The 26,507-nt window shown below is 40.4% G+C and overlaps 1 protein-coding gene across 1 annotated transcript in view; it reads right to left on the bottom strand.

The window, feature by feature from the left end:
• CTSD (cathepsin D) overlaps positions 1-24,621 on the bottom strand; it is a 34,068-nt gene extending 9,447 nt beyond the window's left edge. Inside the window, exons 1-6 of the mRNA XM_054971058.1 lie at positions 24,418-24,621; positions 21,227-21,383; positions 5,482-5,605; positions 2,791-2,909; positions 1,432-1,631; positions 541-663 (exon numbers count right to left, since the gene is read on the bottom strand). Of these exons, the coding sequence (XP_054827033.1) occupies positions 541-663; positions 1,432-1,631; positions 2,791-2,909; positions 5,482-5,605; positions 21,227-21,383; positions 24,418-24,479 (785 nt within the window). The 5' untranslated portion in view covers positions 24,480-24,621. The remainder of the gene's footprint in view (positions 1-540; positions 664-1,431; positions 1,632-2,790; positions 2,910-5,481; positions 5,606-21,226; positions 21,384-24,417) is intronic.
• Between the last annotated feature and the right edge of the window lie 1,886 nt (positions 24,622-26,507).

Here is a 26,507-nt window from a genome sequence, read left to right as displayed (position 1 = left end):
ATATGGACTTATAGGACTGCATTAACTGGGCACACCAAATAACATTCAAGAATCCCAAATAAAATTGGGATACCGAATAAATCACTGCCAGATAAACCCCTACAAACTTTCCAAGGCTTTCCTGGGCTTTTTCCCGTCAGGGGAGGGGGGAAGTGAGGCAGGAGGGAGGGGAAGTGAGTTTTACAGTTTTCCCATCTGAAGTCATGATAACCAGCAAGTTTTTTTTTATTAAAAAAGTCATTTATCTTGTGCACAAGAGGTGGCAACTCATTTCAGCCTGTGGTGTAAGTCTGAATTTATTCTACCACATCTGAAAAAAACTCTCAGCATACTCTGATTTCTTTGACATCTTGTTCAATCAGTTAAGACTTCCCCATAGAGCTAGTATTGTAGGGTTTTTTTGCTAACAGTAACTCCTTAAGCTACAAACTTTTCATGACATACTGTTTTCCTTTGACAAACAGTGTAGAATGTTTAGATACAGGCATTCAGACAAGCTATATACAATTGCATATTTGTGAAACACAAGAAATAACTCACTTATCCATGTGGACCTGCCAGTAACCTTGGCGAGTAACATTCACATAGCTGAAATCTCCACTATAATACTTTGGATCTGTTCCTCCTAGAAGTAATTCTCCTCCTGGAGATGATTTTGGGTCCCTTCAGGGGGGAAAAAGCACATAAGTATCAATACAAAATAAGGAGTTTGAGGGAGCTCCATATCCTCTAAACATCCTCTTTCCAAGATGCAGTTACACAGTGCCACAATTTTAAATTGACTTTGTGGAGTGAAATACAACAGAAATACAATAAAGATCCTTTCTGCCACATCTTTGTAAAGATTATTGACAGAACTATGGTAATGGCAGGTCAGATAAAGATCCAAAATTACACATTATGCAGGACATAGCATAAGAACACAGGACTCAAAGCAAGGAGTCTTATCCGGAGTAGCCTCTGCACATTTTCTTGAGAGTGGATTTTGCCAGTTTACATTAGGGCTGCAATCCTCAGACTAGCAAATAGCCCATCTGAACTCAGCAGGACAATATCCAAGTATCCTTTACATTCGACTGTTTTCTTGATATATATCACCTATACCGTGTTCTTCTGAAGAGTTCAAGGCGCTTATATATGGCTACCAAAGTGGTTTACCATCAAGGCTACTTACAGGGCCAGGTTTACTTAAGTTCTGAATAAATCTTTATAGGCCTTAAGGACCATTCAGATTCTACACCTGTGTTGTACTTATTTCCTGGCTCCCTGTGCTCTTCCTGTAGGTGCAGGTTTACTTCTCTCTACCAGCAAAAATGAAGCAGTTTATTTGGAAACAGAAGGACTTTCATATTTGACACATATGCCTAGTGAATTTGCCACAGGAATGGAAAAAAAATAGGTAACATTTGTTTCTGTCACCGCCAATATCACCTGTTGAGATAAAAGGAAAATATGTTCTTGTCCAACAGCTTCTGTTGCATTGCACTGTCAAAGAAAGGGGTAACTTTATCCACAGAGATCTTGGGATATGCCATGCCCATGATGCCATCGAACTTGGCAGCAATGAATGTGATGCCGGGTTGGCTGACAGCTTCACCAAATATCTGGTTCTTAACTTGTAGGTCACCAACCTGAAAGCAAGTGATGGTAGGGGTTCATTAAAAACAAGCCGTACAACAAGAAACTAGAATTATTTTGATAACAAGATGAAAAATAATTTGACAAACAGGTAGGATATTTCAGGTGCTGTAATCTCTCCTCTTTTCCTCTCTCCTTCCCATATGCCATGCAAGACAGACAAGATGGAGAAACAGAGATGTATTGAAAGTCATGGACATACCACTACATGTATCTAAGCCACAGGAAACAAAAGCTGTTCAACGGTACAGAGCTAATGCAGCTACCATCTTGGAAGCCTCCTCACTATCCTAGTAGGATTAATCTAGATAGCTCCTTCTCCACTCAAATTAGGATTCTAAAGGTTGCTTTTTAAGGGGTAGTAGCTGTATTTGTTACAGCTGTTTCTTCTAGTCTCTTTTCTATCATCATCTAAAATCTTCCTATCTTGCCCAAAAGAGCAATTTCACCCTATTAAGGACTGTTTCATCTCATATATAGCATGTTTTACTAATACTATTTTTTCTATATCAAACATGGCGAGTTTTATAATTTGATGTCAATCTGTTAATAAACATCAAATAAGTTTTAAAAATAAAAATTGTTTTTATGGAAAGTTTTTAAAAAGATGGTATATGGAAGTATCTGGAAAATGTGTTAAAATACATCATTTTTGCTAGCACCTTCAAACCATCTTTGTGCCTGCCCCCTTCTTTTTTAGAAGTACGTATAAAATTCCATAGGCTGCATGTAAAAGCACTATAACTGGGCTTGGGGAGGGGGATTACAGCATGTGCATAAGTCACGAATATCCATCCCCACGGTCCCACGAAAAATATGTATTGGATCTAACCCATTTGTAACATCAACAAAAATAACAGAAACTATTTTTCAAAAGCATAATGAAGTTGAAGATAATCATATTCACACAAGAACAGCTGGATAAAGAAGGCAATTCAATCCTTTTACTTATGGAACATTTCTATGGTATCCTTGCCTTATCAGCGTGCTAGGCTTAATTAACCTTAAATACACACTCAACTTTTAAGAGTATGCAAGAGTATCTAATTGTAACTAAGTTCAATGAAGTTAAGTACCTTTTTTTGCTAAAAAAAAAATCCCTCTTGAACTAAACGGCTCAGAGAAGTGAAGTGCTGATAGAAATACACTAACCGATACAGTATCTTGGCTGAGATATCCTGAAAGACTTCCAGTACCATAATGGATGGCAAAGTCACTTCCATTTTTCACGTATGTGCTGGATTTGGAAGAATCATATTTGCGATGTAGCACTGCAAGAGAAAAGGAACACAAGAGATCCCAGTTATAAATCTTGCCTACCATCTTTTTAGCTATGAGTCGAAGCCAGGATTGTTTGATTATTTAAGGATATAGCTTTCAGGATTCTCACAGACAGATGCCCAAAGCAAAAAGACAAAAGTAACTAGACATACTTTGGCATATGCTGTGCAGACCTGGCCTAGAGATATATTGCTGCGAAAACTAACAGACAACAAACCATAGTTTGTCATTATGGGAATATGCCTTGGAAATCCATGGACTCATCGTAAATTGAGCGATATGATGTGGATGTGGCTGATATACCTACAGCCAGTGCTTAGATATGAACCTAGTTCTAGCCCTTTTTTCCTGGAAAAATGCACTTTTTAATGCAGTGTTGTCTGTTAACCATATATACCACCCACATGTCCACTATAATATTAATTGTGAGTAAGTACACAACTCAAATTCAACTATAACCCTTAGTACTACTATCTGAGCTTTTGGAGCAAGAAGGAGACCATTACAAATCACTGCACAATCTGACATTTACCTGGTTTTGGATAAGTCTGGAGCGTCCTATTACCAGAACTAAGCATTCACATTTAAAAGATACAGGTGCCATCTGCTGGCAACTGTTGTTTTTCATGTCTTTTGAATCAATGAAACTTTGAATAAGGCAAAATGGATACCAGTAGGAAATTCTTTACCTGAAAGCATTACTACAAACTATTTTCTCAAGCTATTCTAATATATGAGGAATTAAAAGGATTTGGCAAGAGAATTTCGAGATCTTAGTACACCCTGGCTGGTTCTCTTCTCAGCGATTCCTGAGACATGAGAAACTTGAATATATGTATATGAACAACTGGGAAATTTTAAGGGAGAGTTTCATTTCCCATGATATAAACACATATTTCCATTGTCTCACTGTTATCTCTGATCAAACAGGTTTTGAAGATTTTTGAAACAACACAGTAAAACTTGCAAAACTAGATGAATGTATTGCTACAAGTAGGAATCTCTCTTTCAAACTGCTCTGAAGGTGCAATCCTATGCAGAGTTATTCCAGTATAGGACCACTGATTTTAATTGACACAGACTGGAGTAACTCTCCATAAGACTGCATTTTAATCTCTGGGGGGAAAACTACCCCAAACTGTCTCCATCCTAATGCAATTGATTCATCATGCTTGGAAATGTGAAAACTGGATCTGACAGCTTAAATAAAGAAAACCCTAACAACTACAAATAAAAATGAAGATAGCCTACTGGTCAATGTAGCTTAATGTCTTATTTGGCAGCACCCACTAGTTTAAGCCAGTTGAGTTTTTGTACACACTTGTCCTTAGATATGGTTGCCCAGTTCTGGGGTAAGATTCAAATGTGTACAAGGATGTCATCCCAAATGGTTGCAGCTCCATTTCAATAGCAAGGTAAGTAAATTCAATTAGTTAAATGAAAAAAAAAATCCTATCAATGATTACAGATAGGTAAGAACAAGACAATAGTTAGCATTAGCCAGTATTTGTTTATTTAAATGTCTACTGTTTTGGGGGGAAATGGGATGGAAATAATTGTTGAGTTTTGTAAATGATAACTATATGCAGTATATATTACCATCACCACCACCCCACATACACATTGCAAGCGTCCCCTCAACATTTTCAAATATTGTACAGAAGGTTCTGTATCTGAGCAATGAGTCAGAACAATACAGGTATATTTGGCTGGCCAGTTCAAACATTTTGAAGAATATGCAACTTGGGGAATGCGATACAGATTTTTATCTCTCGTAAGCAATGTTCCGTTGCATCAAAGACACAGGTCCTTAAGAATATATGGGGAGGAAAAGAAAATTTGAAAAAAGCACTAAGAAATACTGCAAAATGATAATAGCTTCTCAAAACAACCCACAATTAATGAAATGGTAAACTAAATTAAGTCTTTTAATGTTAGCTGTGGTTATTCAGAAGTTTAATTAAGGTGTGGTTGTCAAGTGGTTAGATACAAGAGGATGGTGGATTTCAAGATCAGTTCACATAGAATTTTTTCCTACACAGACTTCACATTTGCACTAGATATGTTATGGCATACATGGAACAAAGTACATCTAGTTCAGTCAGGTGTACATGGTGGTCAGTGCCCATACTATCATGTGGATATGCAGGGTCTTTGGAAGTATTACCTGTGTAGGAAATCCCTCTCACACATCCTCAGTCTCACAAACCAATAACTGCAGACTCAACTGTGCATTTGCAGAGACTGTGTGGAGCCAACTTCTTGCAACTCATTCTATGTAGAAATACTATGCACAGCCACTTTCATAAACTCATTGTAGCTGCTTTCCTGTGGTAGAATTCCATATAGCTTCAGTACAATAGTGAATACCCCAACCACATGGTCAGGGGCTATCAGAGCCACGGGAAAGCAACTGCCTGCCATAAAGGCATGTGAAGAATATCCTTTACAAAAATGGGAAACTGAAGACCCCCTCTTGAACAACTTCTTAATTTAGTCATAGGAATCCATGTATAAGAAGGCAGCCACGAAGCTCTACAGACGTTCTCTCTCTATACTTACAGCAAGCAATGTCCAGGAAGCGACAGTGCACCGAGGGCACCCAGAGATTGGATGATCCAGTGTCAAAGACTACAGTAAATGTCTGTGGTGGTGTCCCAATTCCAATCTCACCATAATACTGAGCCTGAAAAGTGAGACACAAAGACAAAGGTGAGATCTCTGGTACCGAAAAGAAAATTCCAGGCAAATGTATATAATATCAAAATAGATACCATGTTTGTGGAATCACTCTGCAAATTGCAATGTCTGTTCCTGCAGCATATAAATGAAAGGATGACTGCAAACATTATTTTTATCATTGAGAAATTAACCATAAAGAAGAAGCAAACCAATGAAATACTTCAATTCAAGAAGCACATTCCTATAGTATCCCACTTAGAAGAAGTAAACAATAATTACAGCACAAGAACCACCTGCAGAATGATCTGGTGAAACCTGATGCAAGCCTCATCTGGCAACAGCAGCCACAGAAAATGCCATAAAAATCAAGAACATGCAGTGAACACCAGAACACTGTTCAACACTGCAAAGGTGTACATTCATCTGTCCACTATCTACTTGGCCTTCAGAATCTGACTTCTTAGCTTGGCCTGACTGAAGGGAGAGACAAGCAGAGAGTCAAAAAGTCTCTCCCCTCATGTCCCCTTCACTTCTAGATCTTCCTGACTTTAATTGACTTTGGGGTTCTTTCTTGTGACATTGTACATTCCTCTCAAGAGACCAGAATTCATTCCTCAAGAACCAGTCATCCTCCAGAGGTCTGTCTGCATCTGCCCCTGCCCCTGCCTCTCTCTCACACACACACCCTATGCAAGTTATTTAGACAGTGAAGACTCCAGTGGAAATTATTACTGATTAGCAATACATTATCATGGGAAGGAAAGCCTTACATTTTGTGCAGACCTTGGAAAGAATGCCGTGAATCTCTACATGAAGGCAGTAGAGTTGCCAGATCCCCTAACCCTCCCAGTGGGGAGGGGGACCTGGCACTCACCTTTCTAATATCCTCGCGTGTGCGCCCAGTGCGGCACAATGACATCACTTCTGGGAGTGATGACCTCGAGCAGGCCATGGGAGTGCACCAGGCTGATTCTTAAAGAATTGACCCATCTGGGGCGGGCCCTACACGAAAATAATACAATACGAGTACGATACAGTCCCCAAGGCCACCTGTCAGATTCAATAGAAGTAGGGCAGGGAGTCAGACAGGGATGTATACTGGCCCCCCTTCTGTTCAATTTATATATCAATGATATGGTAGCCTATTTAAACAAGCCAGACTTCCATCTCCCGAAAGTTGGGAACAGGCATATTCCTGTGCTTCTGTATGCTGATGACGCAGTCACACTCTCCAGGACTCCTATAGGTCTGAGGAGAGCTTTGCGCTCACTTATGCAGTATTGCCGGGATAACACTCTAGAGCTCAACTATGCTAAAACAAAGATAATGGTCTTTGCCCAGAGACCCAGAACTTATTCATGGAACCTGAACTCAGTCCGCATGGAGCAAGAACGATGCTTTAAGTATCTGGGTGTGGTCTTCCAAGCAACTAGGTCGTGCAACGCACATATTGCCCATGTTGCCTTGAGTGCTCAAAAGTCTGCCGGAGCAATTCAAAAATTCTTTTGGACCAAGGGAGGCAGATGCCTGACAGCTGCGCTCAGGTTATTCTCTGCAAAATCATTACCCCAATTAACGTATGGAGCTCTGCTTAGTGTTAAATCCAACTGTACCCCGATGGAAATAACACAATCAAAATTTCTGAGAGGTATTTTTCAGGTCCCCCTTTGTACTACAAATGCTGCAGTCCGACTGGACTCAGGCCTGATAACAGTAGAGGCCAGATTATGGATTGCAGCAATTCTTCATTGGTTAAAGTTAACTTTCTTCCCTAAGGGACTTGTAAATCTAATGCTAACTGATCATTGTACACCATCTTGGGCTAGCAAGATAGGTAGTAAACTAGCCTCCTATGGCTTATCACAGCAATTATTGCTCAGTATGGGTTATAATCAAGCCAAAAAGGCCATTAAGCAGAGAATAATAGAGGTCAAGAGACAACACGACTTGAACAGATTCAAGGTGTTACTATTTGATCCTGACCCCATGGTTAGGCTAACCCCTATGCCTTATCTTTTCAACCTTGCCAATCACGAACACAGGAGAACCTTTACGTTAATGCGTTGGGACGCTCTCCCATCAGCTGTACTGGAAGGCAGATACAAAAGAATGCCACTGGAAGAACGCCTGTGTCCCTGTGGTGATGGGAAAATAGAATCGCTAGAACATGTCATCTTCGACTGCAAAATACATATGCAACTTCGAGAAGTTTATATAAGGCCTATACTTTCTGCCCATCCAGGTAGACAAAGAGCTTTTCTACTCTCAAAAATGCTCTCGGATAGATCCCAGGACATAACACATAAGGTTGCTAAGTGTGGTTGGATGGCAATAAAGAACAGGAGTTCGTTTACTACCAACTAAAGACAGTTTTATACTATAGTTTTATAGTACCTGGGTTTTATGATATGCTGAAATTTAAATTTTAAGCATTTTTAAATATTTTAAACATTTTAAATATTTTAAGGCAATGTAATCTATTATGTTACTGAGGTATCTTTTAATCGGAATTCTCTAGTTTATCTCTGTAACACTGATCATTCCTGTAATTCTTTTGCTGGTCTAGGACCGTAATAATACATTTGATTTGATTTGGTACCCATCTGGGGTCCAAATCAGCCTGGGGCAAACTACATGATGACATCACTCCTTGGAGTGACGTTGTTGCACCTATCCCAGGAGCCCCGTCCCCCTGCCTTTTCCCCCTGCTGGCTAGGTGAGTGGGGGCAGACAATGGGAGCGGGGAATCCCCTACCCCCACCAGAGAACCAGCAACCCTACAATGCAGTGAATCACGACATGCACATTCTACCTTTCTAGGGGATGTCTGTCCTTCACCACATAGAACTGAGTGCTTTTACCCTAACAGTTTTACAAAATGTGGCACTTTGCTCACTCCTTTTCTGCATATTCCCATCCTAATTTTGGTGTGTTATAGTGCAATGCTGTGCAGAATTATTCCAGTCATTTTCAACAGGCTTAGACTGGAGTAACTCTGCACAGGATAACAACGTCTCTCTCTCTCTCTCTCTCTCAAGCACAACATACTGTGAGGAGCTTTTTTTAAATGTATCAATAATTTATGATTAAATTGAATGAAGGCAGGATGACTTAACAGTTTGTTAACTGCCTTGAGTCCTTTGCTGGGAAAAAATACAATATAACTTCTTTTTACAGGGCTGTTGGAACCTTTCTCCCCAGTGGGGACCAAAAATGGCTTATATCATTCTCCTCTCCTCCATTTTTTCTCACAACATCCCTGTGAAGTAGGTTAGGCTGAAAGCATGTGACTGGCCCAAGGTCACCCAACAAGCTTCCACGGCAGAGCAGGGAATCAAACCTGGGTCGCCCAGATCCTAGTATGTCACTTCAGTCAGTACAGCATACTGAACCTAAATTTGCATAAACTACTAAAGTAGAATGTTTGGAAGGCCTTGTCTCACATACTGCATCACAATATATTCTGCATCTTTCCTGGCCCACTTGGAAAACAGAAGTGGCGGCTAAGATGGTATTTGAGTTTAGAAGAGAATTGTGTTCTGAATGTATGCAAATTTTATTCAGATATCTCAACCTTGATGTTAGATACAGCCTTATTATTTGTTTCACATTTTCCCTAAATTTCAAGGAAATGTGTGTGCAGGGGTGTCAAATCAGTGTTCAAACTTGAAACATAGAATCATGTATCAAATTGTGTGCCAATTGCATTAAATAAAATAGAATTCCAAACAGGCCACTATAATAGCAAAAGCCATATATCCACTTGGATGCTTGTTCTCTCAACAGCCCGGTCACTCAAGGTGAGAAGAAGGCCATCTTTCCCCAGACCGCCTACCTGGGTAGTGTCAAAAAGTAAAATGCCAAAATATGTCCTTGGTATTAATGTTTTCATAAATGCTATTGACATAAAAGAGAAACTGTACTGTTTTTCAAGTTCTCTTGAATGAGCTATTATGTTCTATGTCTACAACCTGCAAGATCAAAAATAAATGAGTTTCTTCATTTTGTGGATCACCAAAACTATTACTGTACTAGGGCACAATGTGTTTCTTATTAAGTACTTGGGCAGCACTTAGCATAAGCCAAGGATATTAGTTGTTACTTTTAGAGTGCCACTCCAGATGTACTTGTAATTGACCAGGGTACTGCCTTGATTTTCATTCTTTGCTATGCAATGGGCACATCCAAGGCCCAGTATTATGCAACATTTATTATCTGAAAACGAAAAGGGTCACAAGACATAAATTATTAAGCCAGTATCTGAAGACCACCACCTTCTGCTCTTGCCAGAGCCCTTTAAAAATGGAGGTGGCACACATCTCTGCACTGCACAGATTTTCACATACATCAGAAGCATCTGTGCCTTGCACCAGTGAATCTAGCGTAGTTGCCTGCTCCAAGAAGTGCAACTAATCTCCTTCAAATAAACCACTATTCAGGCTGCAACAATATGGTGTCAATTATCTTGCACTTGACTTGGAAGTGCCTACACTTTGGCTTAGGCAGACAGGATAAGATACCCAAAAAGCCTCTAGCAGCCCTTTCACTCAAGTACAGAAGTAAACACATGCAGGAAGTATTTAACCCAACTGATTAGTAGCCCCTCTTTTCCAGTGTTCTGGCAAATTAGTAAAAAGGTAGGTGTGATGAGGAATAGAAGCAGCAATACCCTGATTCCCTGTACCCACACACTGTACACAGTAGCCATTGAAAGACAGGAGGGGGATTGACTTACAAAGAGACTGTCATCTCCCACACAAAACACTACCGCATGTAGGCTACTGGATGTTGATTATTTTGGAAGAGATCACCTGCCTTCCCCTTTCTGGTTGGAAAGTCATCGGTAGGGACAGCCTAGTTGTATCAATAAATGCAACTTTCTTGTTTTTAGTAAGTATGCATCCCATTTCTATTCAGGCTATTCAGAACTCTTGGGGCAGACAAAATCAGTAACAGAAGCTTTCCCCATCACTGAATTTCCAAGCTGGAGAAGGCTCCTGAATGTTTACCTGTCATAAGGCTGTTAAAACTCAGGAGCCTTGCCAGGAAGACTGGTAACCCAAGGCATATAGTATTTCTCAGACCTCAGAACAAATCTGTTGACTTAGTATGGCATTCATTTTTCTAGCTCAAACTACAAGCCTTTTTTTGCTGGTGGTTTGGCTGGCACATGTTCTGGACTGCTGAACTGAAATTATCAGGTGTGTTCAACCTGTTTGCAGTGCATCTCTTAGAAGGCTGCTGCAAAGCATGTTATTTTGTGCCCATCCATATATAATAATTTAGCAATATTAGCATACCTGATGAGCATTGGATTCATGACTCAAAAAAATTCACTGACTATACTCATGCTGTTTTTACAGCAAAAGAATTAATCTGATTGCAAGTTTTTGTAAAAACCTCACAACAGTCTTAGCTTTATCCTACTTCTGTAGTGTATCATTTTATACAAAATCTAATTTTGCTAAGGTAAGCATTTGCATTTCTAATCTTGTATTGGCTAACTTAAATATATCATTTACTTATAACATCCACTGAATTCTTCCAGTGGTTTTCTCTGAGTGCCTCTTCTACACCTGCCCCATCCTGGGGGAAAAAGAAATAGTCCTTCTCATGTTAAATTAACATACATCTTAAGGTGTACAAGCATGTCCCTTTCCCTCTATGCATTCAACAATTAACCTACACTTAAGTAATCCAGAGGTACTGTTCAGCAGACAGAATGGCTGCCAATCAGTCCTGCTAATGAGAAGTGAAGGGTGGCACTGGTAAGCAAAATATCTATTTGTCACATTTTTATCTCACTCTTATTTTATCTCAGTTCAGGACAGTATATATGATTCTCCCCCATTTTATCTTCACCAACCAGCCTGTGAAATACACTAGACTGTTGATGATCCCAGATCTTAAGCTGACCTGTCTGGAATTGACCAGAACGTGGGCCTTTGCCACTGTGGCCTTTGTTCTCTGGAATGGGCTCCCTGAAGAGGTAAGGGAAGCCCCCTCATTGGAGATCTTTAGAAGGTGCTGCAAGTCCTGTCTGTTTGCCACGGCTTCTGAGGGAGTTTGAATGTCAGGCATCTTTGGGAGGGGGGGGGGAATTGTTATTTTATTTTGGTTTTAACTTCAAATGTTTTTAATCTACCATTGTAAGCCAACTTGAACCACAAGGAAAGGCAGGGTAAAAATGTTTTAATAAATAATAAGTAAGAATGATTTGCCCAAAATCACCTGGAGAGCTTTCATGGCAGGGTGGGGATCTGACAGGTTTCCCAAGTTCTAGTCCAACTCTCTAACTACAACATCACACTGAATCTCAGTGTACAAAGAGGGAAAGGTATTTAATTTTATGACAGTAAATTTCTGGCACTCCTGTCTCATGTTTTGAGAAAGCAAGCAAGACATGATCTTCTTGGTATGTATGATCATCATTTCGTGTGAAAAGGGTTACACACATTTTTCAGCTTCAGTATGTACAAGCGTGTACCCTCAAAATCTGGGTTTCAGGTAGCATGTACAATGGCTGGAAAACGAGTGTGTTAACGGATTCAGAAAAATAGTAATTGCACATACCACACAGTATTCTTTCCCACTGTTCGGCATATGAGCACCAGAAATGCAACACCTGAACCGGGCTGTACATAAATGTGTAAAGTAGTAAAAGAGCATGAAGAAATGGCAGCCAAATGATGAAGGTTACAATAGTTCTTGCATTGGGTAGTTATCTGAGCAAGTCACTCCAAGACATAAAACCTTTTCCCAATTTAGTTAAGGTAAGCTACTGTGTGAGAACCGCATCATGATTACAAAGAAAAAGGGAATAAAGCCAACACAGGTATAGAGTTCTTACAAAGCCTAGACACACAGAATCAGATTATGTTTTCTAAAGTGGTATTAATTTTAAAAAGCTGACTCAGAAGTGTCCTGTTCTTGCAAAATGCAAGGGAGGGGGTGTTAGAGGAGTGGCAGCTACATGGCTAGAAGGTTTAGGCTTCAGGCTAATGGGGAGTTTCTCTCAGAACTTGCACACACACATAAAAAGGCCACCTGAGCTTCAGGGAAGGAGTAAAACTGAGCCAGTTTTTCAGGTTTAATCCTGACTGGTTTAGAAGATGGTGGGAAGGGTTACTCTTATGAAAAGTAGAGTAACATCCGCTGAACAACCATTTTGAAAATGGTCTTGATATCTAGGTAAATGATGTCAATAATTTCTGGTTCTCGTAATTTCAAAAGAAGTGTTTAGCATTAATTGGACTTAGCATAGCAAGAAATGAAAAGCATTAATAATGCTTTTTTTGTGTGTTTGAGTGAACAATTGTGGAGGTGGACTAGGTGTGGCAGAGTGAGAGCTTCCAGTCCGCTTCAGGCAGAAACAACTGGAGAGAATTCAGCAGAATTGCCAATGTTTCTTCTTTAGTAATAGCAGCTGTTCTTAAAGTTCAAGGACTCCAGACTTGTGATATGGCTATAATTCTTTTCTCCTTTCCTTCCTCCTTTTCCAAAGAAGCAAAGATGCATATGTTTTAATTTGAGTAAGAATAGTGATTAATTCCTGAATAGTTGACATCGGCAGCAATAGCATCTAAGGGTTCCCCCCTCTAGTTTGTGTATTTCTAATGCATAAAAGCCAACTGGTACCCCTAATCCTGAATATTCATACTGGTATTGCAGCAGTATTATGCTGGCAATGCCTGCCAATATGTTAAAATAGCGTTGTATTGTACCTCAGCAAACTATAGGTATGTCCTGCCCTAGGGACAATGGTCTGTAATTTTGAAACAATCTATTACAATCCCTAAAGAAGCAGCTAATGAAACATCATATTAACCTATGCAAATAATCCCCTTGCTGACATTAATTTTAAAAAATGAGGGTTTTTTTCTAGGACAGTGATTCCCAAGCGGCATATTCCAAGAACAGCTGAAGTATCCCATGAAAAATTAAGCCACCAAGTCAGATGTATCCATTTCCAACCAAAAGAAAGGCCCTGTACAGTACTGGTCCTCCCTTTCTTCCATTGCATGGGCAGTGACATCATTCGAAGGAAGGGAGTAAAGACTCTCTAGTACACCATGCACAATTTTTGTTGATTTTTATTTTACTTCATTTATACCCCACCTTTCTCCTCAATGGGGAGCCAAAGTGACTTGCATCATTCTCTTCTTCTCCATTTTTTCCTCACAACAACCCTGTGAGGTAGGCTAGGCTGAAAGTGTCGGACTAGCCCAAGGTCACTCTGGGAGCTTCCATGCCAGAGTGGGGAAGCAAACCTGGGTCACCCGGATCCTAGTCTGTCGCTCTAGCCATTACACCACATTGGCTCACCACATTGGCACATAAGGCTGACAGATAAAGAAAAAAAATCCTAGAAGCATCACTGTTGACCTGGAATCACATTCCCACCCCCTAATCCTTAAAAACAAGTAAAGAAAGCAAGAAGCCAGAAGTTTACTATTAACCATGCTACCCCAAATTTGGGAGACTGCCTGGTGTCCTGTGAAGGGACATCAGAAGTTTGGGAAAACTGTCTCAAACAAGATTGTACAAAACTGAACTTTTGCTATATTATCTGGGGAAGGAATTAAAGATGTGTAACAGTTATCACCATTCCAAAGCAAAAGGTATCCTAGCCCCTTTTACTAGTGATATTCCTGCATACCTCAATGCTATTCCTCCTCAGATATGAGACAAGCCCTGTGAATACTTGCTATCCATACTATTCTGAAGTGTTTAGGAGAGGAGAAGAAGAAACAAATATCACTTCGTACTAATGAACTGGAGAGGGAGGAGGAAAGATAACAACAACAACATTCTATTTATATACCGCCCTTCAGGACAACTTAACATCCACTTAGGGCGGATTACTAAGTGTGTTATTGTTATCCTCACAAAAATCACCCTGTTAGGTGGATGGGGCTAAGAGAGCTCCTAGAAGCTGTGACTGACCCAAGGTCACCCAGCTGGCTTCTAGTGGAGGAGAGGGGAATCAAACCCGGTTCTCCAGATTAGAATCCCACGATCTTAACCATTATACCAAACTGGCAACCATAGGAACATAAACTCTTAAGAAAGAATATTTAATTGTATGTCCACTCGTAGAAAATGTAGCATCACCTGTTAAAAAGCACTTTTGTTAAAACTAAGTAGAACTTTTACTAGATAAGCAATCAGTATGCTACCACCTTTTCAAAAGTTATGAAGTCAGGGGACCCAGTTAAAATTGTTTGAAAATCTAGTCCTCAGAAAGATTGGATAGCAGCCATTGCCTCATATGTTCATGGAGCAAGAGAAAATTTTTAGACAACTTTGCATCACTAAGGCCAAATGTAACGTAGAACAGCAAGATTCTAGTTCCCAAGTTGGACGGGAGAGGTCCTCTAGTCAGGACAATTTGTGAGCTGTTTAAGACTAAGGTGAAAAAATCCACAGTCTGTAAGTAGCAATACACCTGTGGTGCAATATCCTACTTGATGTAACTTTGTGGGGGGGGGGGGGTAGCTTTTTTGCAGAATACAACCACTCTGTGTGGTTTAGAGGGTTCTTTTCTTTTTTGCAAGAATGGGAAGATGAACACTCCTCAGGAAAAAAAGAGAATCTTGTTCCCAGTATTCATTCTGTAAAGAAGAAAAACATTTGGGAAAAGGAGAGTCAAATTACCATGGGAAATGGAAGGACATTTATACAAGTGATGTTACACAACCACAGTCCAAAGTATCTGAACAGGTGCACTAAAGCTTTAGAGAAAGACAGGGCCAAAAATGGAATTATGAAGAAGTGTGCTGTAAAGGGGGAAAGTAGCATATGCTTTTTTTGAGAGCTGAGGAAAGAAGATCAGAATCATACTGCCTGCACCCTTCTATAGCACTCTTTTCTCTAATACCTAATAGCTCCAGTGATCTGAAAACATGGAAGGCTACGGCATGGAATGCCATAAAGGACATTTAAACCATCAGTTTGCTCAATGGCCACCAAGGAGAAGTGACCATTCTCAGACTGACCAGATCCTCTAGTCTCTAGGAGTTAATAAATACAATAAAGATTATCAGAATTATTTCATTATTCCAAGGACAAGAAGGAGGCTTGCACTCAGTTTCAGGAGAGGGACACATGACACATTTTAAACATAAAGCCATTCAAGTCATTTTTATGCCTGGTCTTAGTAGTTTCTACTAACACTGAGAGATCTACTAACACTGAGTGACACTGAGAGATCTCTGTCTTTTGGTGCTACACCTCTGAAGATGCCAGCCACGGCTGCTGGCGAAATGTCAGGAACTACAATGCCAAAACCACGGCTATACAGCCCGGAAAATCCACAACAACCATCGTTCTCCGGCCGTGAAAGCCTTCGACAATATATTAGTAGTTTCTCCTTCCCCATAAAAATAATATTTATTAAAAATATATGAAAATGAACTAGAATGTGATAGACTAGGTTCAAAACCCCACTCTGTCATGAAGCTCAACTGGAAGACCCTGAGCAAGTCAGTTTTTCAATATCACCTATCTCACCAAGCATAAAATTAGGAAGAGGAAAATGTGCTACATTTGAATAGCCATTTAGGAATTACTTGCTGTATTTGGAATTCTGTACTACTCAGTAAGGCAAACCGTGATCTTTAATGGGTTTTGCATGAGGAAATCAATTGTGAGTATGAACAGTTTGGACAGCAACAATTCACACTAACTCCAAATACAGGAAAATAAAAAGTCAATGAGAAGTACTTTCTTTTCAAAAAGTAGTTTTGGGTTTACAATGTATTGTGCAATCTTCACATTTCAACATCAAAGATTCTTGATTTAACACTTGTACAGCTTCTTTGGGATTGGCACACAAAGAGGTGACAAATCATAGGAAAAGAAAATTGGATGGTTGACAACAGCTTGGGGCAAGAGAAAAGAGAAACCAAGGTACTTGTTTTCCCAGGAGAAAGACACACAAATTCAAAGCACAGCAAATACAGGTGGGCACTTCTGGTGGACAAATAGTTTCACTGTACTGAAGTTCCAGTAGCTCCACTGGCTAGTTTCCTTTTTTGCCCCCCCCCCTTTCAAATATTAGTGCTGCATTTTGAAACTGGATTTTCAGAAGTGGTAAGCAGCCTCCACAGCTTCATCAGTTGAAACTGTCAGCGCTTCTGAGAACATCATGAGGCACAGAAAACATGACTTACTGCTGTCCAAGATTCTTACTGCATTTTCACTCTTTCCTTTGCATACAACAGAAACATTTCATTTGGGCTCCTTGGCCTAAACATCACATGAATGCCAGTTCATAATCACGAGGGTGATTCGCTAAGCAGGAATACAGAGTACAATCACAAACCATCTATTTGCTACTACAAGTTAGATGTTTCAGACATTTGGTATTATCTATCATGCACGAGGCCTTTTTCTTCACTGAAGCTCCAGTGCCATTTATTTTAAAAGATAAGCATTATGTATATGAGTTGAGGACCCTCAAGGAATCACAGTAAGTGGGGAAACAGTTTAGAGATGTTCTCCTCTCCTCCCCTTAATCTCCCTCTCCAGATTATGTAAATCCTCAGAACCAAATCCCCACCCCACCTCCCTCTATTTTCCTTTAAACAGATCCTCTATTGCTTTCCACATTCTGTGCCCCCAAGTGTTTTTTATAGATATATTTGCCAATTTTGGGAATCCCTCACATACCTGGAGACCCTTAAATTGTCTGCGAGTTGCCTGGTTTTGCTGCTCTTGTGACTGGTATAGGATCCAGTCACTTTACCATCAGAAAGAGTGATGATGGTACAAATAAAAAGTTATGCACTAAGGAATTCCAATTTTTACATTCAATCAACATTGTTAGTTAATCATACAGGGCCTCTTCTATCACCCCTGTGATGTGGGAGCTAAGGCAGTGAGCGTCCTTTCCAACTCAGTAACACTGAAGGTCTCGGGACTAAAAAATGCGGCTCGTCTCCTTATCAACATTGCCCCAGTTTCTGCAAAAAGATTACACTAGTGTGGGAAAGAACCGCAGTGTGAGCTCCTCTCCTGATTCTTTCTATGTTACCACAGCAGTATAGGGAAAACACACCTTGCAGTGGCTTCCATGCCACAAAGATAACATTAAAGTGGCCCCTCAGATTTTTCAGAATTAGGAAGAGTTGTGCTCTGCCACAACAAAAATCGGGATGATGGGAGGCGAAGGAAGGAAGACAGTAAGATAACAATAAGGGAGTGAGACATTAATTAAGTCACCAGGGAGAGGAAATTGTGAAAGAGCACTGACACCCAACCCTCTGGTAGTTTTTCAGCAATTAACAAACATGGTTGCATATTTTCTCAATAGAAATGAGACTTGCTAATTTGTTTTAAAAAGAACCAGAATATAAGAATATGAACAGCTTCATCCGAGTTTCCTCTAAACAAATATTCTTAACTTCATTGGAATTGCTTGGACATAGCAAGCTCTAGATTGCAATTCTCAGGCTACAGGTTCTCAGCTTCAGAACAACGTGTAGGCACAGAAAGCACAGAGCCCTCATTATGATGAAATAGCAAACATGACTCGGTTAGCCTTTGCCAAATGGAAAATAATTATAGCTGTGACACAATAGCGTAATAGCTTGTAAATTTTCTTTTCAGCCCCTTCTAGGAGAGGCTGCATTGTATACTGGTTAAAGTGTGAGATTTGGATCAGGGAATTCTCAAACCAAATCTACCTCACAGGGTAAAGATAAAATGGAGGAGGGGAAATGTATATACACTACCCTGAGCTCCTTCGAGAAACAGAACACAATATATTTTACAGAGATCCCATATACATCATACCATGTGACTCTAACAACTTGTAACAGTCAAGGAATCAAATGTTTGAGTCGCATTCTCAAGCTGAACTATCCAAAAAAATTATTAGCTCCAGTATTCATAGCATCCAGAATTCAGGTTTCGCCCATAAGCACACCACTGAAAAACTAAACCAATATGCCATCTTTTAAAATACTTGTAATGATGTAATAAAAAGGGAATAAAGGACAACATATCTGTGTGATTTATGAACCCATGATCAAGCTTTCTGTCAGCATGAAAGCTGAGAAAAATAGGGAGCAATCTACCTTTTGAGCAGACAGCTCAATCTATCCCATTACTTTACTACATATTGTTTGATAGACACCAAATCCAACATTGATGGCTGTTTACAGAAGTACCCCTTGCATCCTGGAAGATTACAAAAAACTTTCATTTTTACTGGCCTACAACATTTCCAGATTAGACTGAAGTACGTTTAAATAGTCAAAAGCATCTTTGAATGATTCACAGAATACCTGTAATAGTGGTATTGCGCATTCTGAGTTCAAGAGATAGAAATCTAAATTTCTGAATAGTTCCGGAAGATCAGTTCCACATCAACGCTCTTCCAGTAAAAGTACATACCTGAATGTGTTTATCCCTGTACATTTGTTGAGATATTCAACAATTCACCACCTACCGTTCTAGGCATTACTCAATATATTTACCTGCAAGTTCTGATTAGCACTACCTTGAACAAATATGGCTTATGTTTTTCAAAGGAACTAGCCCTATAACTGCCCTACTGCAGAAGGATTTAGTGCAGCTTGATTCGTTAAGCTCATGGCCTACTCTTAACCTAATTATGAAAATAGGCAAATACTGATAAACTAGTCTTACCATCATGCCCAGACTCAAACACGTCAAGTATTTTCCTCCTTTCAAACTTTTTTTCCTTTGAACATCTGGATAGAGAAGAGTTGTGCCACTCAAAAGCCTGTGTACTGCAAATGAGTACTGTCTTGTCCAAAGACAAGCTATTCCTTCACTTATTTCAAATGTATTTAAAAACACAAGAAGAGCCCTGCTGGATCAGACCTGCAGTCCATCTAATCCATCATCCTGTCTCACATGTGGCTAACCAATTAATACAGAGGGCCAACAACAGAGAACAGAGGCCAATTCCTCAAACTGGAGGAAGGCCTGGCACTGGTATTCAGTGATGTACTCCCTCTGAATGTGGAGGTTCCTTTTAGTCACCATGGCTAGTAGCCCCTGACAGACCTTTCTTCCATTTCTCCATCCAACTATTGCCGTAGAAGCAGACATTGCACTGCAGCATTACTAAACCAGCAGGGCAAAGAGGGTGATGCTGCAGTTTACAGCAACTTTCCAAGGAATGATCAAAGAGGAAAAATAGCTTGCAGAGGCTGCAGGGCTTTCCTTTTTCCAAGAAAAGCCAGCACAGCTTTCTTTTCCAATTCTGATGGCAAAGCAAGTTCAAGAACAGCTGTGATATCCTAGAGCAGGGGTGGCCAAACTGCGGCTCGGGAGCCACATGTGGCTCTTCTAGACATTGTGCAGATCCTAGAGGTCTCTAAGTATTGGCGTGGCCATACATTTTAGTTTAGTTTATTTCCCTCCCTCCCTTCTTTCTTTCCATGTCATTCCCTCCCTTTTCCTTTCCTTCCTTCCTTCTTTCCATGACTTTCATATTTTCAATAAAAATGTTGGGGTTGCCAGGTCTGACTCAGAAAACACCTGGGGACTTAGGGGGTAAAGCCTAGCAAGGATGTGACATCATTTTTGTGATATCACTTCCAGCATACTGCACCAAAACCCCACCCCTTCCTGTTATGTCACTTTCAGGACACTCCCCCAAACCCACCTCTTCATCTGAAGTCACTTCAATGCATCATGTCTTGCAGCACTCAAACATCTGACATTTATTCTATGTGGATCTTACATTAAGCATGTTTAGCCACCCCTGTCCTACAGCAAGGAGCACTGTCAAGACTCCATAGAGGTCGAAAACTGGACCACCAATCGTTGTGCATGTCTGTTAACTGCATTAAGTTTCACAGATTATAAATCGACTCCTTTCTTGATTAGATGCAATTTGTCATTTTACATGACCAGAAAGTAACAGAGGGGCATGAATTTATCTTTATTCTGTTCAGCAAAGTCTTGGGCCTTCCTCCAGCCTAAGGAATCTTCCTCCAACTTCAGTGAAGAAAAATCCACTAAAATTGGAAGAAGACTCCATGGTTCTTTATGGTTATCTGATCATCATATGCAGAATGTTTACAACATTTGATCCTTCACCTGTGTGAACATCTTTGATTAGGATGGATATGATTTCAGAAGTCAAGCCCTCAGGAACACTGGAATCATCCTTAATATCTTATATTTAAGATTAATTGATTTCTTCATACTCCTCCTACACATTCCCATTTGTCTCAATAGCTACCGTTGCATAAAGTAATTATCACCGTCTATATTAGCCTATCTCAAATCCCATACACACACAATGAATCCTCAGGAAACAGGCCACATCCCAAAGAGCAAAGCACTCCACTGGGTGTGGATGGGATAGTAGTAAAATAAACTTGCCCACATACTGAGCCTGCCAAGGAACAAAGCTGAGCCATTTCATCAGTGAAACACGAGGCGCTGGATGTTTGAAGATTATCTGTATAAAAGTTCCTTGTACAAACGTACACAGACCCTTTCCCTAGCGGCCTGGTTTACAGCACGAACACGGAGTAAACAGGGCTCTGCCTTAATGCAAAAACCTTATTGTTAAAAGAGGGGAAAAGTGTTTTTTTACATAGACATTAAAGAAGGAAAGATCAGCAGTTATACTTACATCCATGTAGTTCTTCAATGCTTCTGGGGTAGGAGTAGCCACACCTGGAGCCCCATATTTGTACTTTAACATCTCCCCCATCTCAATCAGGTCTTGGATATTGTTCCCATATTCAGTATAGATGCTGCGCATGGAAGGGAACTTCTTCAATGGGATCCTGATTTTAAAAGATACACATTGCATTAGCTGGAGTACGTAGCCCTTTTGTTATCTTCCCCCACCCTCATACTCAACTCTTGAACTAGAACTAGGCTGTGCCAGTAATGAAACTGTTCTTTTGGTTGAGGCTAGCAAGTGTCAAGATAAGGGCTAAACACCAAAGGAACAGTTTCATTATCAGCACTGTTTAGTAAGACACTTCCCTTTGTAGCAATGGCAGCATCTTTTCCTTTTTTGAGGATAGACACCTAGCAGTTTCTATGGGTATCATATTCTTCACTAGTGTTTACTGGTTTGGCTGTTGTGTGGCTAATGGATCCTTGTTAATCTACTCCTGCAAGAAATCTGGCACTATCTAGTGGGAACCTCCCTAGTGGATCAAGTTTTAGAAGGGTTTTTTTATTATTAAGTAATGCTTGCTGCAAGGCGGACTGCTGGGAATTTGCTATCTGACTTTTAATTACAATAATCTTAAATGACACCTTTCATCTGTAAGCATCAACTACTTTTAAGTTAGACAAATTTAAAGTAAGTATACTAAAAAGCAGTCTTAGGGTAATGAAGGCTAACCATCAGAAGCATAACCCAGATGCCCCATGTATCAAATTAACACCTGTCTCCAGTGCACAAGCCTTCCTACCATTCCCATCTTATGCTTAAGCCCTTTTTTCTCCCATCACAGTCAGAGCCAATACAACCTTAAGCATCAGTAACATTCACTGGACTTTAGGAACCTAGTGTTCACTCTTAAAAACAAGGTGGTAACAAAACTACTAGTCAAGCTCATGGTTAAGCAGGGATTTAAATTCAGCAGTAACAGCTTTAATGAACCACTACTGGGAGGGAGGGGTAAGAAAAGGAGGGGGTTTTTTGGCAGCCAGGTTTTAAAACAGCAGCACCAGTCAAAACCCACCACAGGAAGTCAACTGCAAGTTTTATGGTTTGGTTCAGAGATGATCACTTTACAGTAAACAGACAGCAGTACAATTCTAATGAAATGTGCAGTTCAATCCACATTAGAAACTGGAGAAAATCATGTTTAAAACAGTTGGGAAACAGGTCTTGTTAGTTTTCATATGTGAGAAGCTAGCAACCCAGTACCACTTCAAGTTTATGGTTTCTTTTGTTAACAGCATTAATGGGAAACGGGGGTACCTAAAGTTTGTCTGGCCTTGGGAGCCTGCTTATTTTGCCGCCAACTTGGTCACCACTTCTACCTCAAGTTCTCAATATGGTGAAGGGTTTGAGGAAAGGGGTCAGTTTCTCACTTCACAGATAGGCTCTGTGACACTCAGCAGCAGCAAAGTGCTTTCACTGCTTATGAATGTCTCCAAAACCCAGCAAAAAGTGAGAATTCACCCCTGACGTTGATAGTTCTCTATGCCTGGGAAACAGTCTCTCCTATGTGGCACAAGGCAGGAGACTCCATGCCAAGCTTTCTGCAATTTCTGGTTGTTTAGTAGATAGAAATGTATGATTTTCACTGGTGACTACATTTGTGGATTCCTGTATAGAACTAATATTTCAGCTTTTGCTATCAGTGTGCCCCCTTTGAAATAAATTAAGTAAAATAATTAACCATTTTCTAAAGAAAAACTCCTCTGATTCTGGATAAAGCTAACATACTTGCAAGAGGCTTTTAATTATTTTTTTAAAAACCGTAGTTGTGCCTTGTGTATTTAGATAGTAAGGACAGATAAGGCATCTGAACTATATAACACTGCCTACCATGTAGGAGGTACTTTCTTCATGTCAGAACACCAACAATCAAACTTGTTTGCTCACTATGCAAGTGTGGTGGCTTTTTTTTAATCTAGTGTCATCTCTTCAGATAGGTGGTGTCTCATGTGAAGAGGTGCAACTGTGTGCATATTCACAAATGCATATGCACATTCAAAAGAGGAAAAAATGAATAATAGGAGTCACTGGAAGATTTTTATCTTTTAAGAAAAGCCCCCAAGTTATGAGCATGTGAGTCGTCATACATCAATGTCTGCTTTTGCAGTTTTTCAACAGATAGGAATAAAAATAGTTCATTGTCATTCTACAATCTTCTTCACCATATGGCTGTCTACTTAAAAATGTACAAGGGAGAAAATCAGACCTCTCAATGCTATTTTTACACACCAAAACATATATTTCTCACTAACCTCCTGAAATTCTTTTTGTCTTTTTCTCTGGCAATAACTTGTCACCCCACATCAGTTCTATGATTTGCTTGCAAGATAACCCAAACATATATTTTTTCTCTCTCTCCCTTCCCTCAGTCTTGACAGCCTCATAAATTAAACTTGTCACAATCTACATGGTGTTGATATATGGAAAGCCAGGCACACCAAGTGCCCCAAAGAATTGCTACAGCCCAAACTGGGCCCCAATCAAGCATATTCCGTATCTGTGGATTTGTAACTAACTACACCCCAGTTTATAAATGAAAGAAACGAGAACATTTATCTTCACTTGTCAAAATTAAGCTGCAGTCTTAGATAGACCTATGAGGAAGCAAATCCCATTGAACATGCACATTTAACATGCTTAGGTCTGAGGATGTCACTTAAGTTCCAAGAGAAAGCAAAGTCACTAGTCCTGTTTGGGGGCTCCCCTCTCCCGACTTCACTGCAATCTAATCCTTCAAACTCAACTTCTTTCTGCAGAAAGAAAGGATCCTTGTTCCTTTACAAATCGTCCCAATCAGGTAGCTAAGACGCGAACGGCAAGCTCTCCCCAAATCCTCCGTGGTGGCCTCATAGTCACGCTCATTAATGATGACAAAACCAACATCATCAATGGAACAGGCAAGAGCCTCCATCCAGGCACGCCCTCCTGAATGACTGGAAGAATCCGGGAGGGGATCAGCGCTGCTTTCCCCAGCACCGCGACCAGGCTACTCTTGGGAGCAGGCGGCCGGGTGATCTTGTATTGCAATGTACTCCCCAAGCCAAGCAGCCGCGTGTTGGCTTCTCCACACACATCCTTGCTAGTCCTGAACCGCCTCCTCTTTCAACCCCCGCTGAGAAGAAGCCGGTCCTCACCTGATCAGGGATGAGCAAACGGCCACAAGAGATGCCAGCAGTAGCAAAGAACGGACCGCCATGTCTGCAGGCGCCTGTGCCGGATCGCAGCGAGTCGGGTTTGCGCTAAGGCTGCAACGCTCCTGCCACCCCTGCAAGTCCTAATTTGCTCGTGCTTGCACCCTCTGATATTAAGGGGATGACTGAGCAATCCAGTCCTGTGACTGTGTGGTCAGCTGACTGTCTAACTTTGCAATTCTGTGCCATGTGATCGGAGGAGGAGGAGGAGGGAGGAGTCTATTTAACTCTGTATATGCCGTGAGAGACTGGTAGAGAGCTTGCTTATCGGTAGGAGAAAACGGGTTTTTTGCAACATGCTTGCACGTACCTTCCAGGGCCATGTGTTCAGTGAAGAGAAGGAAATAACTGTTTTGTGCAGCGCGGCTAGCGCTCAACATTCAGAGTGCTTTATTCATTCAAGCACCCATGAGTTTGTTCTGGAATGAAAGACAGTTATTTAAAAATAACAAACGAGTTGTTGTTTTGCTATTTTGGACTCACTCATACCCCACATCCACGCTTTATTCTGGACAATATTATCTGTTTATAGGTTTAAAGATTATTATTATTTCAGCAAATGGTTGCCAGGAAAGATAATGTTCCTTTTGACAGCCATGGAGGGTGATCGTGAGCAAATTGTTTATGGACCTGAAGGATCACATCAGGGGAGGGGGAAAAAAACTATAGTAAGATTGCTGGCTAACCTGATTCTTAGTCATCCTGTATTTCATAAGAACATGGTTTTCAGGAGAAGAGAGTAACTAACTGCAATAGCATGCTGTAGAGAGAACAAGCCTGAATGGAAGGCCACAGATCACATCCCCTGTATTCAAACAACAGAATTAATCTTATAGAAAAGTGCTCCTCTAGAACATGATGGGAAACTGTAAGGCTTATTCTCAAACCTTTAAACTAAACAGGGCTGCAGTACTACAGAAGAGATGTCAGCATTCCATAGAACTTTATAGAACAAGTATCTAGTACCAATAAAGTCTCTGCTGTTATAAAACTCCATAACACAGATTTTTATAGTACCAAAGAACTGAATTCTGAAGCACCATAGAGTGCCTTCCAAGAGCAGCATGCAGAACATGACGGTGCTGCTGAAGCCTATCGAACAAGGCAGATTCATGAAACCACAGAAAACTCATTTGTTGAACTGTGGTCAAATTATGTCACTCTACATAGGACCAGGTTCTGACTGTTCATGTTAACAGTTCCATTGCCGTCTGTCTTGGGTTACTTCCTGATTGGACAGAGACGAGCGATTCATGCTCTCTCAGTGCTCCAGACCGAATTTCATTCATTTTCACTGGTGTATAATGGCACCCCAAACCATACTGTAATGGAATCTGATTTTGCAACTAATGCTTCAGCATTAGAATAACCAGAATAGCTCCTAAAATAAGTCTCTAACCAACATGAGAGTATGCAGCGTGGCTGGAAGAAAGGAGAGATATCTCAGCTACTTCCGCCCTGCCCTGATTCCTAAGGGTGTGTTCACACCAATTTTTGCAACCAGCAGTAACTTCATCACTAAAGTACTCTTTTGATCTTTGATCTACCACTTCAATGGAACTACAATACTAGGAATGTGCAATCAGAAATGATTAAACTCCAACTGGACACATATTATTTAATACTATTTTAACAAATCCAAATTGAAAAAAAGTATCAGAAACATTAGGATCCAGCTGTTATTCTGTCACTTGGCTGTCTGATTTACCTCAAGAAGGTCAGAGTGTGGTGTCTTTCAGTGGATATGTAAGTGACAGGGTATTTACCAATCAGCAGAGAGACAGAGATTGTACCATCCAAGAAGATTGCAGTGGAAGGTCTATCTTTCCAAAGTGCTAGTTACACAAATCACGTTTCTGGCTCACTGGCTTTGCGGATAAAATGGAGGAGAGGAGAACAATGTAAGCTGCTTTGAATCCACACTGGGGGAAAAGGCAGGGTGTAAATGAAGTAAATAAATTTAAAAATAGGTGAAGATGAGAAGCAGATAAAAGGTAGGTTAGTGGCTTGGTGGGTAGTAAGGGGAGAAGGAA

Source organism: Eublepharis macularius, chromosome 2 (assembly GCF_028583425.1).
Source record: "Eublepharis macularius isolate TG4126 chromosome 2, MPM_Emac_v1.0, whole genome shotgun sequence".
Lineage (NCBI taxonomy): Eukaryota > Metazoa > Chordata > Lepidosauria > Squamata > Eublepharidae > Eublepharis > Eublepharis macularius.
Note: the sequence above shows the minus strand (reverse complement) of the source record. Positions and strands in the feature narration are given on the sequence as shown.